Here is an 18,653-nt window from a genome sequence, read left to right on the forward strand (position 1 = left end):
ATTTCAGACAGTTTGTTCAAATGATACATTGATATTCATTCATTTTATTTTGACAAAATGCATTTTTTGTTAACATTTTAGTCAAAAACACTATATTTGCCTATTTCTTCACATACAACTTTTGGACTTAATCCTTGTTTTGATGTGATGAGTCAAATAATTTTCCATTGCTTCAGTTCAACATTTAACCCATAAATCTACCCCCCAACGCAGATAAACACACAATCATTCTCGTCTTAGCTTATAGTTACTCAGTCTAACACAAAACAGGTTTTGAAGATTTCCTGGAAGTTCTGCTTGCTTGATTTGACTTGATTTGATTTGATTTGATTTGTTTTGATTTGATTTATTGATTCAACAGGAAAAGATTACTAAAAATCAAGCCTGACTCAGCATAATTGCTGTTTTACAGCAGGTTCCTGTTCTGCAGCACATAAAACACTCAGAATTACAGCATCACAATCACATCATTATTATTACACCATAGACACAAAGACAAACAAGCATACCAAGGAAAGGAAAGGAAAGGAGAGGAAAGGAAATGAGAGGAGAGGAAAGGAAATGAGAGGAAAGGAAAGGAGAGTAGAGGAAAGGAGAGTAGAGGAAATGAAAGCAAATGAGAGGAAAGAAAAGGAAAGGAAAGGAGAGGAAAGGAAAGGAAATGAGAGGAAATGAAATGAAAGGAAAGGAAAGGAAAGGAAAGGAAAGGAGAGGAAAGGTAAGGAGAGGAGAGGAAAGGAGAGGAAAGAAAAGAGAAGGCGAGGAAAGGAAAGGGTGAAATAAATGTAACTGAATTAAAAAGGAAAAAGAATTAAAAAGAAAGTAAATAAAAAACAGAATAAAACAACAACAACAACAAAAATAGAGCATTCAGCCCGTAGATGATGAATGGACACAAACACAAAGAGGTGCATGCTGGGTAATGTCTGCACGGGTTGTCACTGTAAACAGATTGGCTTGGTTTCACCTGCGACGCTGAGTCAGGGGAGCAAACGGACAGAGCTCTCAGGACAGTGAAGTGAGGAGACGATCATTTTATTCTCTTTAACTCAGAAATGAGTTTGTTTTACTGATGGTTTGTTTGGAAGGTGGAAATGAATGAAAGGTGGTGGGTAACACACATTTCATCACAGACTTTCCTTTCCAACAGTAAATAAACTTCCCCTCCATTTTCCTCCTGGTTCAGGACTCAGCCTCTCTCTGCAGCCGGACCTGATGAGTCTATCAGAGCTCGCTGCCTCTCCCTCTGCCCTCCACCCCCGCTCCTGAGGCGGGCGTTCGCTCCTGAAGCGGRCGTTCGCCGCGCACGTCTGTGAGCGAACAAACATGTGGGAGCACCGCTGACAGCGGACCGTGTTGTGCGCGCCTTTCTTTTTTTTTTTTCTGTGTGGGCGTGAAATAACAACCGGCGTTCAGAGCTGGAGCACAGAATAAAACCATATCTGCAGAAAACACACACACCTGTAACGAGAAGCGCGTTCGTCGTTTGTTTCAGAACGAGTCTTCAACACTGAGACTGTTTATGAACCGAACTGTGATCACAAACAGAAATCAGCTGATGGAGTTTAGTTACTATCTCTTCTTTTTTATTAATTAAGAAGAGGTCTGAACTGCAGCAGGGATGACGTTTGTAAAGGAGCGTCTTGCTGAAATAATCAAGGCCTTCCCTGAAAATGACATCATCTTGATGGGAGCAGACATTCTAAAACCTGTCGAAACTTTTACGCATTGATGAAGCTTTTCTAAATGTATAAGCTGCCCATGCCAAAGGCACTAATGCACCCCCATACCATCAGTTTGTTGGGTTGTTTTTTTTTTGTTGTTGTTGCTAAAAACAGTCCAAATGTAGATGTGGCATCTGTAGTTTTTAAAAACAAGTTCACATTTCAATTTGTCTGAGCCAAAAATACTTTTATTATATTAATACAGTTTTATAAAATTGCTTAAMAGAAAGCATATAGAAATTATTTTCATGAATTATAAAGATTATCCTGTAATAAGAAATAGTATGTGACTATTCTATTTTTTCCATTAGATTCAAAGATTCAAGATTCAAAGTGTTCATTGTCATAAACACAGATGAAACATGTTTCCCTAAGCAATAAAATTCTTACTTTGCCGCCCAGAGTGAATGCCAAGAGACAACCAGATGAAAAGAAAACAAGCACTTAAAGGATACTAAAGAAAATAATATGGGATGAAGGGTTAAAAAAACACATTTGAAACAAAAAAAGAGACCAAACTAGAGACAATAACATCAAAAAAAGGGAACAACACTATCGGTGTTTGGAGTATGTGCAAAAGTTAACGGTTGTATTAATAAAGAATTAGATTAGTAAAAATAGATAATTATTAGTGAAGGGTGGATTTAAATAACACCTCTTCCCTCTTGTTTTTGACGTTTGAGCTACACTATAACATTTTAGGCAACTTAGAATGTTTTATGTCTAAATGACTATTTTTACTTGAAGTACTGGTTATAACATCCACTTTATTTTGTTGAAAATTTGAGAAATGTTTTTGTTTGTTGTTGAAACCGTTTTGCAACATATATATAAAACATTATTTTGTACTTCTGTTATGTTCATTTGCACTAAGGCAAAAATGCTGGCTTTGATTATGATTGCAGTTTTCTGCTAAATAAATGCTCTAAAAATTTCATTATCTTTGCTTTTTATGATAATTTTCTACCGTTATATATACCGCTACCGTGAAGAGATTCAATTTATACCGTGATATGAATTTGAGGTCATACCGCCCAGCCCTATTGTATGGGATAAATGGTTACAAACTTGGTGCAAAAGCTAAAGCGCTACACAAAATTAGTTCTTATTAGTAATTTAGTGGATTAGCAGGACTGTGCCCACCACTGTGTGACTGTGTGGAAAATATGAATGAATGTGATTTGAACAAGGTGCTGATTGTTTCATGGGCAGTGTCAGCTCCACGCTGCTGTGAGCTGCGTCTTCATCTGTGGATTGTCTCCGTGTGAAACCGATCCCTCCCTGAAGTCCAGCTCCAGCGTTTAAGCAGCCGTCTACATGTCGGCGGAGACGTTTGAACTCTATCTGCTCCTCTGACCACTGCTCTTCGGCAGCTCTGCGCACGCTGCTACTGCTGCTTCTGAAGCTGAAGCTATTTTTGGAAAGCTGGTGGGAGGCTGCGGTCGCACCTTTGCATGGGATGCAGGTGAGGAGCTGTTCGGAGCGGGGACGCTCTCASTCCCCGCGGTTTCTGGAAAAAAACGTTTTCACAAAAACGGACGCATTCCCCCCCGCGTGCGCCCGCAGCCCGTTCGTCCGTCGTGTTTGCAGCCGAGACGACGCGGAGAGGAAAGAGCAATGTGGTAGCTGCGGAGTCGTAACCATGGTGCCGTCGCCATGGCAACAAAGCTWGGAAAAGCCAGCGACTTAATTGGCATCTCCGAGGTGCTCTGAAGCTGCGATCCAGAATAGCAACCCTTGACACAATAATGCATCCTTCAAACGCCAGACAGCAAGCACGTCATTATCAGCGTTAGAACATTGTTCAACACCCTCCACTCCTCAGTGTTTGTTTAAAGGAAATCAGTAAAAAAAAGCAGTAAAAAGTGAATAAAATGCTTCAGATTACTTACAGAGTCCACTGCAGCTTCTGGTTCTTGATTGAGTTGTAGAGAGCCTGCAGAGMAAAAACAAGACGATGGTATCAACAGATTTATTTTGGTTTGAGAGCCAAACAAGCTGGTTTCTTTCTGCTGTCAGAAAAATATCATCTTGTTTTCTRGAGACTCAAACGGCCCTCGGCTGAACCATCAATCATCTGATCAGCCCCGTGCTGTCAACACAACAGAAACCAAGCCATTCCGCACCGAGCCCAGACAATCTATCAAGCTATTCATTATTTACATTAGCACCAATCACCACAGACCTGAATCTAGTTTCAGAACTAAAATCACATTATGGACCTGCAGGAAGACAGATTCATCCCCAGAGTCACTGCTGTCCAGAGACAACAATGTTCTTTAATTCTGGGTGACTGAAAGGTAAAAAACTGCGTTTTAAATTGAGCTCTTCCTAAATTAGAAGGTCTGTGATTTGACTGCTGGTCTTTCCCATTGACCACACATTAGATATTTTTATCTCAGACTGACAAGGTTCTCTTACAAAAAAAGAATAGTATCTGTAGCAGATGGAGCCTAGAATGAAGATGATCGTGGCTGAAACAAGTGGTCTAGTCAGTTAATTCCAAATATTTAATATTTAACATTTTAACTTAACATTTAGTAAAATTAAGCAAATTGTAAGAATAGTGAGCTACATAACATTAAAATATTAGTGGAAAATGTTTAAGTAGGATTTTACACTCAAAGTGAGCTAAATGTATGGGATAAATCTTGTGCCAGCAGGAAYTGAATTAGAATTGCTCAGATTGAATCTGAATGTGCATAATTTGAAACTGAATGCATTGATTTGAAAATGAATTTTACTAATTGAAACTGAATTTAATGGTTTGAATTTTAATTAATTTACTTTGAAACTGTATTTTAGTTTATTAAAATTCAGTTTGACTACTTTCATTTTTTAAATTTCAGTTCCATAATTCAGATTTTTGTGTCACATCCTGGTCCTTGAGAAAGCCAGGCAGAGTAATCAAACACAGATAAACAGATTTATGTTTCACTTTGGTGAAGTTTCCCTTCTGTATGTAACAGAGTTGATGCAATCCACTGTAAAAGTGACAAAAACAGTTATTTTACTGCAGTGATTAATTTTACCTATATGTAGAAAATGTTACATTTACATCACATCATGGATCAGTCATTAGCAGCATCTGATCGATATGTGATCCATGATGTGATGTAAATGTAACATTTTCTACATATAGGTAAAATTAATCACTGCAATAGAAAAAACTTTTTGTCACTTTTACAGTGGATTGCATCAACTCTGTTACAYACAGAAGGGAAACTTCAAAGTGAAACATAAATCTGTGGATGTGTGACACAAAAATCTGAATTATGGAACTGAAAGTGAAAGTAGCCAAACTGAATTTTTAATAAACCAAAATACAGTTTCAAAGAAAAATAATTCAGATACAAACCTTTAAATTCAGTTTCGATTTAGTAATGTTCATTTTCAAACCAATACAATCAATTTTAAATTGTGCACATTCAGATTCAACCTGAGCAATTCAAATTCAATTCCTGCTGGCACAAGCTTTATCCCATATAAATGTCTTAGTGACAAGTTTTAGCATTTTATTTTACACTTGGTGCCTCATAATAGATAGAAAATTTACAAAAATATGGATTAAAGTTCATCAAACTGGATGAACTTTCTTTGGTCCTTTTGAAGGTGGATCTCTGCTTAAGAAATTTACAGGAACAAATTTACCATCAATTTTTGATGTCAACAACATTCAGGCTGCAGAAGCAACTTGTTCTGTTTGAAACTGAGCTCATCTGTATTTTAGTCTCGTTTRGATTTTAAAATTTATGAGTTAAAACTAAAGAGCTGAAATCTTACAGTAAAAAGGATGAAACAGAACTAAGTTGTTAATGATGTCGGCTGGATGAACATTAATATTCATGATGCTCTGGACGAGTTTCTGATTATACCGAGTTTCAAAGAAAAAAAAAGCGCTGGAGGTGATTAGAGTCAAACTCCTGAATGAATCCAGTTTTATTTGATTAAAAGTCACAACAGCAGCAGCAGTTTCTATGGTTAAAGCTGTTAATGAGTGTGAATGGGTGGGCGGCCTTCGGGGGATTTAAAGGTGAATGGGGCGGTGATGAAATGCCYGTAAGGGTCCTCTTCATCCCTTCAGCTGTCACATTCGTCCATCAGCTGCCTCCATCTTTATCGCTACACCCTGATGGCTTCCTGCTGCCCTCTATCACTCCTCTGCTGTCAAACTGATTTCCTACTTGATATTTTACTGACAGTCCTGACTGTCACTACAGATCCAGAGGAGGCTAAAAACTAACTCCCCTCATTAAAACATCTTGCTTCCTCTCAGCTGTTTTTCTGCTGCTCTTAATTAATGATATAAAAAAAACTAAAACTAAACCAAACAGGTTCGACTTAGATTTAAAAAAGCCCCCMAAAATAAACAAATAACCTAGAAAAGCATTTCTGCAAACCTGCGGTGAGTTCTGAGCACCGTAACTAAAATGAGCTAAAACTGAGTTGTTAAAGCTATATGAAGCAGAACATGAGCTATAAGCTAAAATCAGTCAAAGTTTAATTATAAAGCATGTTTGTACAGTACAGCACAACACAAAGTAGTTTATAGCTGAGAAGCAAAGTGCTTGCTAGAAGCAAAACAACAGCTAAAAGTAACAAAAAATAAGTARAACCTAAAAGTATCACAATGGTAGAAGCTAAAAGGTTAGAAAAATGTTGAAAGTACTCAAACGTGAGCTAGAAGCTGTAATTAGCAACAAGCTAGCTGAAATGTAAAAGTAACAACAGAGTTGCTAAAACTAGCTGAACGGTGGCTAGAAGCTACAAGCAGAAAACAGCAAGATGTACGTATTTAAATTTGTACCTAGAGGTTAAAAGTTGCAAAGGACTAGCTAAAATCTAAAAGTAACATTATAGTAGCTAGAAGCTAGAGTATGTCAACACTGTGTGTACAGTGTCCTGAGACAACATATGATGTGATTCAACGCTATGTAAATAAACTGAAGTGAAATAATTAAAAGGACTAGCTAAAAGCTAAAAATAGCACCATGATAGGTAGAAGCTAAAAGTAATTAAAGGGACTAGCTAAAGGCTAAAGTTAGGATAAAACGAAAAGACAAAAAACCGAGTTAAAGCCGATTTCAAACAGAATGTTTTTAAATAATTTGAAGATTTTAATGTGGAAAATAGTGACAAAAATCAAAAGTTTAACTTTTCCTAAATGAGCTGAACATTTTAACATTTTAGCATCTGTTTGTGGTTAGATTGCAAAAATAAGTAGAGAAAACTGAAAAACCTGATTTAAAAATATGAGGTTAAAGACCTATATCTGTAGTGAGCAGACTCTGGTTCCAAAAATACAAAATGACAGCTGCTGTGAGCCCAAAGATAAGACAACAAATCAGAGTGCAGGATTCTGTATCAAATTTTTAATTCAACTGAATATTTATTTCATGCCAATTATAGAAAAATATATCCACCTTTGGATGCCAGTAAGGATTTTTAGACATTTAAAATAATTTCCAGTCTGGAGTTTTGGGAAAACCAGATATTTACACTTTGATCTTTTGAGTAAAATATGCAGAAGTTTGAGTTCATACTTTGTAACAAGTATCTTTAACTGTCTGTAATCATTTAACAGAACCCTACTTTACTACCCCTTTAACACATCACAGTTTCTGTAACCCTACCCAAACCAGCACACCTCTAATTTGGGCCGATACAAAAACAGAATCTGTGTCACAGCTGAGTTTGTTGAATTATTCCCTAAGAATTAACTTTAAGTCTGGATCACATGAACACATGTGGCTGTGTGTCCTGAGGGAGCTCAAAGAGAGAATCAGTATAAATCGATAAGACTCCATCAGTCTGCGGGCTCAGAGAGAAGACAGCAATGGCTCATTTTATTTTTAGGGTTTAACCTAAATGTTTGTAACTCTTGTCAGTTTGTTACATAAGATGGTACAATTGTAAAGCTCTGGCATGAAATGTGGCTTGGTACTGAAAAAGAAAATCAGCCTCCATTTTTCCCAAATAAATAATATTTGTTGGGGATTTTAAAACTGGGACACTTTTCCGTACCTTCCTCCTCTTTCTGGCCTGCGGGTGGTTCTGCCCGTCCTGAGCTTTGCCCAGCAGGTCCGGAAACACGAGTGGTTTGAGCGAACGCGAGCGTGGGGTTCTGGGATAGCGGAACGGGTCCATCATCCGGAAGTCCCGCCCGTAGCGTACAGTGCAGAGCGAGCGTGAGCGGAGGCGCCCTGCCGAGTGCAGGCTGTTGACGCCGATCATGTTCGGAGAGCAGTGACTACACAGCTGAGCCCAAATATCACCGATGATTGAGTCTTTGTGAGTTTAAAATGTAGAGAAAAAAAAAAAGGTTCTGGATGGGGTGGTCGGTGTGCAGGGAGCAGATGGTGATCAGGCAAGGCTGAGACGCATTATCAAGCTGCTGTCGGAGCAATCAGCAGGGACGAAACCACAAGAGTGCCAGCAGGAAACACACCTGATGCTGAATTATTGATCACACAGACATGTTTTATACATCCTCCAGGTGGGCGAGACCCTCCCCCTGCAGCTCAGGATCACTCACAACTTTTTTCTTTCTTCTCCGTTCGCCGCTGAGGAAAAACGAGGCTGTTGGATGAATCCGCCTCTTTACGTGGTCTCGACAGGAAGCGACACGCCGAATCCACTTCTGAAGAACACTCTCGCAGATGGCAGAGGTGTGAACGGACAGCCAGCATGAAACAGATGGGTGTGAAATGTGGAAATGGAGAGAGAAAGGACACGCAGGGTTGTGCAACAAAGCTTTTTGACGCTTATATAAATGTAAAAACTGTAAGGAAGGWGGGAGAAATGGGGCGGGAGGGATGGATGGATGGACTTCAGAGCTGGGGTTCCAAAGAGTGGCCGTGGTTTCGTCACAATCCCACAAATATAAAYAAGAAAACTGAAGAAAAAAAAAGCAGAGAAGACAGCAATCCTGTTGCTCCAAATGAAAATGGATCCCTGCAGTTTGACAGAGTTGACTGTCCGATTATCTGCTTCACTTCTTCCTCCGTCTCTCCGTCCACGAGTAGAGCTCCGCTGACATCTTTTTATCCCCTTCGTCTTTCTTTCCCCCCACCCCCCTCTCTCTCTCCGCTCTGGTTTTATCTCATCTCACAGTCGACGGGGGTGTGGGTGTTTGGGGGGAAAAAAAACGCTCCGATGTCTCCCATCCCTGCCTCGTCTTTGTTTGTTGAATCCTTCTTTTATTGTGATTTTTATTTTAATCCAATTCCTCTCTTCTGTCTGCAGTCGCTGCTGAGGAGGAGAATGAGGAGGAGAATGAGGAGGAGGAGGAGGAGGAGGAGGAGAGGTAAGGAGAGCTGGTTGCCTGAGTCGCAGAGAGAAAAGAAGCTCTCCTCGCTGCCTCCCTCTCTCTGGCTTCATCAATGCACACCTCCCTCCCCGCTTCAGTCATCAGCAGCAAATCACAGCCTCCCAGCTGCCTCCACTCTGCTCGTACAGGCACAGTTATACGTACAGAAGCTTTTATTTAAATACACTTGCGGGGGAAATCAGTATGCAGCCATGGTGAAGAGTGGTGAGAGAGACTGGGGCGGTGAGGGAAGCAGGAAACAYGCAGGTAAATAAATAAAATACCAAAAAGAAAAAGGAGTTAGGAGCGTCTCAGATACTAACCTGTGAATTTAACACTAAAAAAACAAACTGTGACATCTAACAAAAAGGTGATCAGCAATTAGCACTTGGGCTTTAATTTTTTTATATAAAATCTACCTAAATGTAAAAGTTTAAACTCTAAAAACAATTTGATTGATTTAATGCAGACGTCATCCAATATCTAGAGATAATTGGCAATAAACTAATATTAAGTTGGCCATTTTAGCTTTCAGGTAATATTTTGTTTTATATGGGGTTATATGGAGTAATTATGACCAGGTGGTATCTTACCTGCTGTAGACTGCAGCCTGAGTGATGTTAGTTTAAGAATCTGGGAGAAATTCTCATTTTCGGATACCAACTATTCAGCCACTTGTAGTCAAATTAAGAGTCATTCAGGCACTCAGAATCAAGCTAACAACCACTCAGCCACTAAGAGTCAAGCTAACAGCTAGTTAGCCACTCAAAGTCAAGCTAATGATTACTCAGAATCAAGGTAACAACCACTCTGATTCAAGCTAACGGCCACATAGACTCATTATCAAGCTAACAGCTATTCAGGAACTTGTCAAGCTAATGACTCAGTCATGCTAACGGCTACTTAGAGCAGGGGTATGCAACCTGCGGCTCTGGGGCCACATTATGAAATTAGGTATAAACTATATAAAGTATTTTTTCTTGTTTACATAAATATAGTCTTTTTAATTGTCCTGACGGGTAAAAATAATAATAAAATTCACAATACATTTTTTAGTTTTATAATGTCACCTCCACTGGCCTTAAAGGTTCCCGAAAAGGCCTTGAAAAAAGCCCACAGACCACCAGTTGATAATCACAGTTGGAGCTTATTTTGCAGCTCTGGACACATTTTTTTACTGCATCAGTAGCAGAAATGGCTCTTTTGATTGTAAAGGTTGCAGACCCCTGACAGAGCAAAGCAGAGCCCATTTAAGAGAAAACTTGTCATTTAAACACCTCAAAACACACAACTTTCAGAGAAGTTTCATCCCACGTGATTTTTACTTAGTGAACCTGTGCAGTTTTTAGCTTTGTCATTAGAATCACACCGCTCTCCTGAGTTCACCAACAGTTTCACTGTGTTTCTAAGCAGCACTTCCTTCTCTGTAAATTCTGTATTTAGTTTTTGTTGATGTTTAGGAACTTAATTTAGTCATTTTTGATCCATAATGTAGGTTCTGTGCTTTCTTATTCACAACTACAGACTTCTAAATCCCAACACTTTCTTCTGGGTGCCACATTGTTAAATTTTAAATGTCACATAAAAAGCCTACTCTGCACTGTGATGGTTTCTGCCGGTACATTCAGAAGGAACAAAAAGAAAAAGACAGCTCGTCCCTTGTGAGAAGTGCCTGTCTTTTGTCATCAGGGTTTTGTTTTGGCAGATGTGAGTGGTGTCCTCGTGGCATCTGGGACACGGCGAGAAAGAAAATGGAAAAACATCAGCGAGCCAAAGGCATCAGCGCTCACCTTTAYGCCCCAGAACAACCCGAGTACAGGGAGAAGGTAAAAGCTTTTGTCCTAACAGACTATTATGTTTCTTTCCCCTGAAAAACTACAAACCTGTTCAAATCGTGGTTAAAGTGAATGAATTTATTTTTGTTTAGCTTTGTGTTCTTTATTTTTAAACCAGTTCTAATCTCTGAGTCAAAACTCACTTCCTGATATTTTATCTTTAATACTTGTTTTAAACCGTCAGCTGCAGAGCTGCCCTGTCTCACATCGGACCTAAACCTCTTGTTTTTGTCCATCATGGAGCCTGGACAGCTCTGGGACACAAGGAGGAACTCCTGCTGTTTCCTCTTCACATCTATCTCTGCCCCATCCCCTCCAACACCACGAGATTTCTATTTTTAGCGACAAACGGTGTAAGATTTGTACGGATCAATGTCTTCTTTGCTGCAGTGTTTTCCTCCCGGGGCAGAAGTTGTTGGAGGGAAAAAATAAATTTAGTTTGTGTCAGAGGGTAGAAAGCAGCTTCACAAAGTGATTTTATTCCTGCGGAGCGGTTGCAGTTTTSTTGACAAACACTGCAGTGTTTTACTTCCAGTTCGTGTCTCGGCAGTGGAGCGCCACAGACCAGACCCCGGGGATCCTCAGACACTGACCCAGGTTACGTGTTGGAAGCCTCACCACAGGATTTATATATTTAACAAGACCCCAAAACTCAGACCAGAAAATTAGCTTTCATTTCACATATACTGTACATCRATTTTATTTTATTTTTTATCTACTTTATCTTTCTGTTTGATCAGCCGGAACACATTCCGGTAACTCAATGCCTCTTAAAAGATGAAACTTTCCTGAAGATGCCAACAGAACTGGAACATTCAGAGCCACCATCAACATGGAGGTTAACTTTTGCAACAAGAAGATCCCTTTTAACTGTTTCTTCAGGGTCACACAAATGTTCCCTATTACAATGCCTGCCAAGCTTTGTAATAATTATATTAGTTTAAAATGGTCTCCAACGATATTATTGTTTATCGCAATAATTTCTGAGACAATTCATCATCCAGCAGAATTTGTTATCATGACAGTCCTGGTTGTGGTTTGTCTGTGCACACACTCAGAACTTTATGAATGGATTTTTGTGAAATTATGGGGAAATGTAGAGATTATAACAAAGAACTGATTCATGATGGGTGAAGATCTGGATCACCTGTGGGGGTGACCCTAAGGTCTTGTAGGTGTGCGTTCTCCGAATGCTTCCAGTTGCTTTATGTTATGTCCCACATTTACCCTCCTCCTTTATCCGGGCTTGGGACCACCAAAGTGATTCAAAAGAGACACTCTGGTAATGTATTTATTAACTTTGTAAAGAGTTGTTATTTTGAAATTTGTACAAGAGAATGTGTTGAAATACAGACACACAGAAGAAACATGGATTTAAAGTGTAACTTTAGTTTTCTCAATCTTCTTTTGACACATGATGCAATTTAGTTTTTCTTTTTCTAGATTACGTTGCAAATTGATAGAAAATTGCTAAATCTATTGAAGTACTGTACAAAGTACGWGTTATTCAATGATAGAGCTTTGTATATGTCGTATAATGCAATAATTGTTCCACACTTATTTATTGTATTGGTCTGGGGGRAAGCATGTAAAACAATTATAAACCCTATTTTTGTTTTACAGAAAAGAGCTGTAAGAATTATTACAAGAAAACACTACAGTCGCCCATCAAATACATTATTTTATCAGTTGAAATGATTGAGTTGGTTGATTATAATATTTTACAGGTTATGTATAAGGCTCACAAATGTATATTACCTTTAAACAACCAATTAAATTTTGTTAAGAGAGAAAGTTGTTATGATCTGAAGGGGGTAGAGATGTTTGTGAAACCAGGATTTCGAACTACCGTAGTTTGAGGGAGCGGTTGTACTACCATACAAGGATTAAGACTGTGGAACAATCTAGAGAGTGACGTGAAAATGCCAACTCAATGTTTATGTTTAAGAGAATGATAAAAGTCACTTTGTTAAAGAAATACGAAACAATATAATGTGTATTCATACAAATTGTTGTTCGACAAGAATTTGAGGTCATTTTTGTTTGGTTTTTATTGTTTGTAGATTCTTATTTTTAAAAAAATACTAATTTTGGAAGGAAAAAGGCACAGATACTATAAGATTTTTTCTTCTTTCTGCCGCCTGTTATTTGTGATTTGTATTTTTATTGTATATAAATTTATTTTGTTATTTTTTAAAGAAATGAATAAAGTTCATTAATTTTTTTCACTATTTGCAGTTTTTGTCAAGGTCCTTTTGTGGCTGAATCAGAATATTTTTCTCCACGTCCTTGTTCCTTTGACACTTCATGAAATTGAGATTTTCCCTTTTTAACAGGACAGATGATTCTTCCAGCGTCTGCAGTTTTTCATTGATGTCTTGTTGTGGCTGAGTCACTTTAGTTTCCTCCTGCTCTATGTTAATCTGCCACACTTTTAAATATTGTATTTCTCCCTCTGACATCTTTAGATCCTGCTGGATGTGATTATTCTTCAAGTCGTTCTTGACTCGTACCACTTTTAACTTCTTCTGTCCCATTTTGAATTTCTCCACAACCAGTGTTTTCTGATCAAGTTCAAAGTCTTCCCAATCTTTTGCCAAATCCAAACTCCTGTCATGATGTTTTCAAACATTTTGTGCAGGAGTCGTTTTTCCTCCGTCAATTAATTTTGTTTTTGATCCATTTTAAACCTCCTTTATTCCATCTTTTTCCTTTCTTTTGCCAAATCCATCTGCCCTTTTTCCAACTTTTTAACCTCCTTTTTAAGGAGGGTGTCTTTGTGTCTTTGATACGTTCATTCGTTCTTTCTGCAAAGTTTCTTTAATTCATTTAACTTTTTCCTTTCCTCGTTCAACATCTTTTGCTGTGTGGATTTTTATTTGACTGTTCTGTCTTGTTGTTGAGCTTCGTATTCTCTTCAAAACGTTTTTTAGAACCGTCCAAATCAGTTTTCTGCTTTTCATCGTCTTTCTTTGTGTTTTTGAGCTCCTGTTAAGATTTTTCCAAAGCTTTAATTTGTTGGCATTTTTCTCTCTGTAGGTCCAATTTCACATCTTTAAACTTTCTCTCATTTTCTTGTGTCTTAGTTGCTCCAGTGTTTCTCGTTCAGCGTTGACTACAGACACAGATGGTGATTTGTTTCATCGTTGGAGAGAAAACATTGCTCTTCCTGGTGCATTTTTTCTGCCTCCTGCTTGGTAGGAGTCTAAGCTGTCAGGTCCAGCACACAGTTGTTTCAATCAAGACATGTTGAACCAGAAGGTTTGACCCACTGTGAGAAGTTTCCCACCTGATCCTTATCGCTATGCGAGTTGCAGAGACTTTTCTGAAACAAAAAAGTTCTGCACAAGATTTTTCCAAAGCACGGCTCTGAGCTGGTTGGTGTTTGAGAGTCATTGGGCCTCATGCAAGAACATTTTCGTATTCTTATCTTAAATTTCTCTTACTTTTGATCRTACGAAGGGTTCGTACGAACAACAAACTCTTTTATCTTCAGGAAAAGTGTGTAAATGAGCAGCGTAAACTGATGAATGTGTATCAGGTGCTCGTGCACAAGGAGAGGAGATTAGCATAATCTACCACCCCAAAAACACCATTTAAGGCTACACTTCCTGCCCCACATACCAGGAAATGTCCATTCATAAATGACATCGCAAAGTAAAAAAGAACTTTACGAGTTCAGAGATTGATGTCCTTCTCTCAGAGATCCAGAAAAGAAAATCTGTCATTTTTAGCAGCGTCAGCTGTGGAAWTAAAGGAGCTGCTAAAGCAGAGGGATGAAGTGTGTTGTTAATGTAGTGTCTCCTGTGGGTCGTTACAGTCACAGAAATAAAAATCTAAAACATATTCATCTCTCTCTAGTCCTGCTCCAGGTTTCCTTTGGTCAAATACAGTATTTGTAATTTAAGTGTAAACAATTGTGTTACATAGTTTCATTTATCCAGAAGAAGAGCAGTCGCGCACCGCTCCCAACTTCTTGCATGAGGCCCATTGTGTTGAAATAGTTGCTGCTGTGATAAATTAAATTAAACAGCTTTCGGTTGATTGCTGAATCGAAAAAAATCCACAAATGAAAAAAACAAACAATGCTTACGGCTTGGAAACCAGTGATAAACTAATAAAAGTTTGTTTTCTGCAAAGATCAGAGGATTACACTTATTAAAGTCATTATATTCTGTACATTATTCATACAAAAATGAGTTATAGATAAAATATATTTATTTAGTTTTCCAGAATTCAGTTTGTTTCTTGAACCTTTGTATTTATTGTTTCACATAAATTAGGAGCATTTTTTGTAATTATTTTATATGATTACTGTGTGGCAGTGGTGGGCAAAGATCCGCTAATCCACTGATAGCAAAATAGCCTCTCAAAATAGCCTCTCTTTAGTGGATTAGCTTTTTTTACGATTTATGATTAGCTTCTGCTGAATTCGGTTCTGCTTATTTTAAGTTCACTAAAATATTCACAAGTACTTCCATTTTTGTCTGTGTGAAGCATGCAGCATCTTTGGCAGCTAAACTTCAAACTAAGGGTGTCAAAAAGAAATAAAATAACATTTAACGACATTTAAATAACAAATACAAACATTGAATATGTACAAAAAAATGGTAGAGAACATGTTTGTAATTTGTTGTCTGACTAACTTCAAACAGTATTTATAAAAACACAAGCTTGATCTAGAAATGCTTTTATTCTGAAAGGGTTAAACTGGAAGTATCACAAATTAGACAGAGCTATAATCCTGGTTTGAATTGGCTGATATGTCAAATATGATCCTACTCACCTTCATATTAAACCAATAAAAATCTAACAGGTTTGAGTCTGTAGGTTAGCATTAGCTTCTGTTAGTTKTTTCTTCGTTTAGCGGTTTAGCATCAGCTGAGCTAAGAGCTGTGTTTAGTGAACCCAACTGTTTGTTTAGCTGTTGTAGAAAAAAGCTCATCTTAAAAAAGGCTGCCATCTTGGATTTTCAAATTTCCAATCAGAGAAAAAGAGAATCAGAACCAGATTAGTGCTTAATCACAATTTGCACAATTTCTCTGTTATCATCTCTACAAAGAGTCTGTTTCCCTGCAGCAAAATGTCCTTTTTTAAATTTCCTATTTAGATAAAAAGATCTCAGCTGCAGCTGAACTGAATCACAACAAACACTCAGTGTAGAAATACTCCAGTTAATTCATTCATACAGAAACTGCTGCCATCCTGTAGTGTTCTGAAACCTGCATCTGATTTTTCTGATTTACCTGAAACTGAAGTGTCCAGAAYGACCCGCAGCTTTAAGTGACTCACTGAATGACTTTTTTATGGAGTGTTGCTGGCAGCCTGACCTGCAGGAGGAACGTTCTCTCTTTTCATGACTCAAACATTCCTCTGAACATGCCGAGAGTCTGACATTKTTGTTTGAGTAAACAGAGAAAAATAAACAAGGAGCTTCCTCCCTTTGTTACGTTTCTCCGTTGAGCTTCGGCGCTGCGACACGTTCATCCTGCGGTCAGACTGACACAGAAAAACCTTTTTCTCCTCCCTTTAATAAAAACCATCAGTCTTTTCTCTCATAATCAATGCTTCTCGGTCGATAACATCGGTGCGTCTAATTACAGAGTGAAGAGTGCAGCTCAGCCACTGATTGAGCTGTTCACCATTTTCATTTCAGCTGAATGTGTTCTCCTGCTCCACTGCGGGCTGCTAACCTACTTCAGAGCATCATTAGCTCCCACTTCAAGCTCTGAGCCCTGAGCAGAACGTGGGAGAGGGAGGAGGGATCCTGTGCGTCTCTGAGCCGCTATAATAAAAGTTTTCACTAAAGCASAAGCTCGGGCAAACAGCCAGAGCTGCGAAACCTGCAGGGAGCGGCGCTACAGGAGCCGAACGGCAGCTCCACTCATCAGGAGAGAAAAGGGAACAACCAAGCCGTTATGAAGGTTTAACGGCCGACTGCGGCTCCAGAAACCTAGATCCTAATCGTTTTGTTGCAATCAGCGCGATAACTCATCAGTTATTACAGTTCATCTTAGTGCAAACGCTGCATCACTGTAGAGAAACGCTTCATTAAAACATAAATAAATAAATAAATAAATAAATGTCGCTTAAAACCTCACAGCAACAAAACAATTCTTATGGTTTCTTTTAATCCTACAGACCAGAAGAGGTAAATATAAAACACATCTAAAGCATGTGTAAAACTCAAGGCCCACTGGCAAAATGTGGTCCTCCACTGTATTTTATATAGCTTCAAAGATGTATTAATGTCTTAAAATAAGCTGCTTTAAAGCCGGCACTGGCCAGAAACTACATCTCCCACAATGCACACTGATTATTTTACCCAAGAAACGATGGCCAACCACTTGGTGGAGGTGCACAGGGTTCAAAAGTAGTCAGAAGACGTTGAAATTTGCTGTGTAAAGTAACCATCTTGCAGCATTTTTGCCAGCATGAGTGTACCGGGAAGTGGGAATTCCCCATTTACAAGTCGTAAACTAGAATGCCCCTCCAGCGGGAATTTCCTGTCAGAAAGTGTGAAAGTTCAGAACTCAAGACAGCATCTGCTCACCACAACTCAGTGAGTAAAACTCTCTTACTTTAATAGTGTTTCTGTATTATTTACTTCACATTTAGTCAGTTGTACACATAGTATTTTTCAGTGTTTATAAGAGGAYGTGTTAAAACTCTGTTTCGATGCAGGAAATACCAGGTAGAGCTCCGTTATTGTTTGTTAGCGGTGCTCAGCCATAGCAATGAGATGAGGAGCGTGACGTTTCAGTCGAAGTTAAACACAAAATGTTGAAATTAATACCTGTAACTCTCATGTGGCCCTCGGTTTGATGCTCCTGGTCTAATTAAAGGATCCTGCTCCAACAATGATAAACCTACAATCAAACTGCTGCAGGACTGAACTTGTGTTTGTTTTCTAACAAGTTTAATTCAGAAGCAGTCGAACCAATGACACAAACGGGAGCCGAGAGATTAAAATCAGCAAAAACAGAATAAGTGAGGAAGATGAGGCAGAGGACGAAGAAGAAGCTAATTGATGATGACAAAAAGAATGTCGTCTACCTGAAGGAGGAAGGTAGAAGTAGGTGTCAGGGGGATAAAAAGCCCCTCTCATTATTTTCTGCTCCAGCAGGCAGCAGGTTCTGTTTTAGCTGCAGGGCTCAGCAGTTCAGCACCGCTCCACTGTTTCCTGCCCCGCAGGGTTAAAATTCAATATTCATCATTGGCACCAGAACATTATGTCACACAAAGACAGACGACCGTATTTTATCTGTGCAGCCACACCCCAGAAGATAAAAACATCAACAAACAGAGGCAAAATAAAATWAAATTAAATAAATGAATGAAAGGACATTTCTGTTGACTCTCTGAGAGAAATGAGAGACGTGTTTGTTGACAGAGAGGCTGAGGGATTTATCCACCTCGGTCCTGTTGTTCTGACAGTAAACAAGCACCGGCACCAGACCTGAGAGCAGGAAAACGAGCAGGGGAAATGAGGAAAACATCACCGGTGATGACAGGACTGGAAGTCATTTTGTAGCAGGAAATTATGGAGCGATAAAGAAACCGAAGGATCTGGATTTTTGAGTAGCTGCATAGTTGTTAAGCTATTAATCATATTTATAGTCGTTAATCTATTAATCATTATCTTTACTTTCTTCCCAAAGGATCAATAAAGTTATATCCGTACATCAAAACAAGCTTTCTTCACAGCTGTTTCCAAGAGAGAAAACAAAAACTCATGAGCAAAACGAGAGAGAGAGAGAGAGAGAGAGAGAGAGAGAGAGAGAG

The 18,653-nt window shown here is 38.7% G+C and overlaps 2 protein-coding genes across 6 annotated transcripts in view; one reads left to right on the forward strand and one right to left on the reverse strand.

The window, feature by feature from the left end:
* The window catches only part of LOC106521992 (PH and SEC7 domain-containing protein 1), a 49,616-nt gene that overhangs the window by 11,018 nt on the left and 19,945 nt on the right, over positions 1-18,653 (reverse strand). For all 5 annotated transcript variants that reach the window (XM_014014796.1, XM_014014795.1, XM_014014794.1 and 2 more), the window contains one exon: positions 3,617-3,660. In XM_014014796.1, coding sequence (XP_013870250.1) covers positions 3,617-3,660 — 44 coding nt within the window. The remainder of the gene's footprint in view (positions 1-3,616; positions 3,661-18,653) is intronic.
* On the forward strand, positions 7,955-12,477 carry LOC106521994 (uncharacterized). Its single transcript, XM_014014799.1, has 3 exons — positions 7,955-9,300; positions 10,739-10,859; positions 11,404-12,477. The coding sequence occupies exons 1-3, from the start codon at positions 8,412-8,414 to the stop codon at positions 11,504-11,506; spliced, it is 1,113 nt and encodes a 370-aa protein (XP_013870253.1). The 5' UTR covers positions 7,955-8,411; the 3' UTR covers positions 11,507-12,477.

Source organism: Austrofundulus limnaeus, unplaced genomic scaffold (assembly GCF_001266775.1).
Source record: "Austrofundulus limnaeus strain Quisiro unplaced genomic scaffold, Austrofundulus_limnaeus-1.0 Scaffold119, whole genome shotgun sequence".
Classification (NCBI taxonomy): Eukaryota; Metazoa; Chordata; class Actinopteri; order Cyprinodontiformes; family Rivulidae; genus Austrofundulus; species Austrofundulus limnaeus.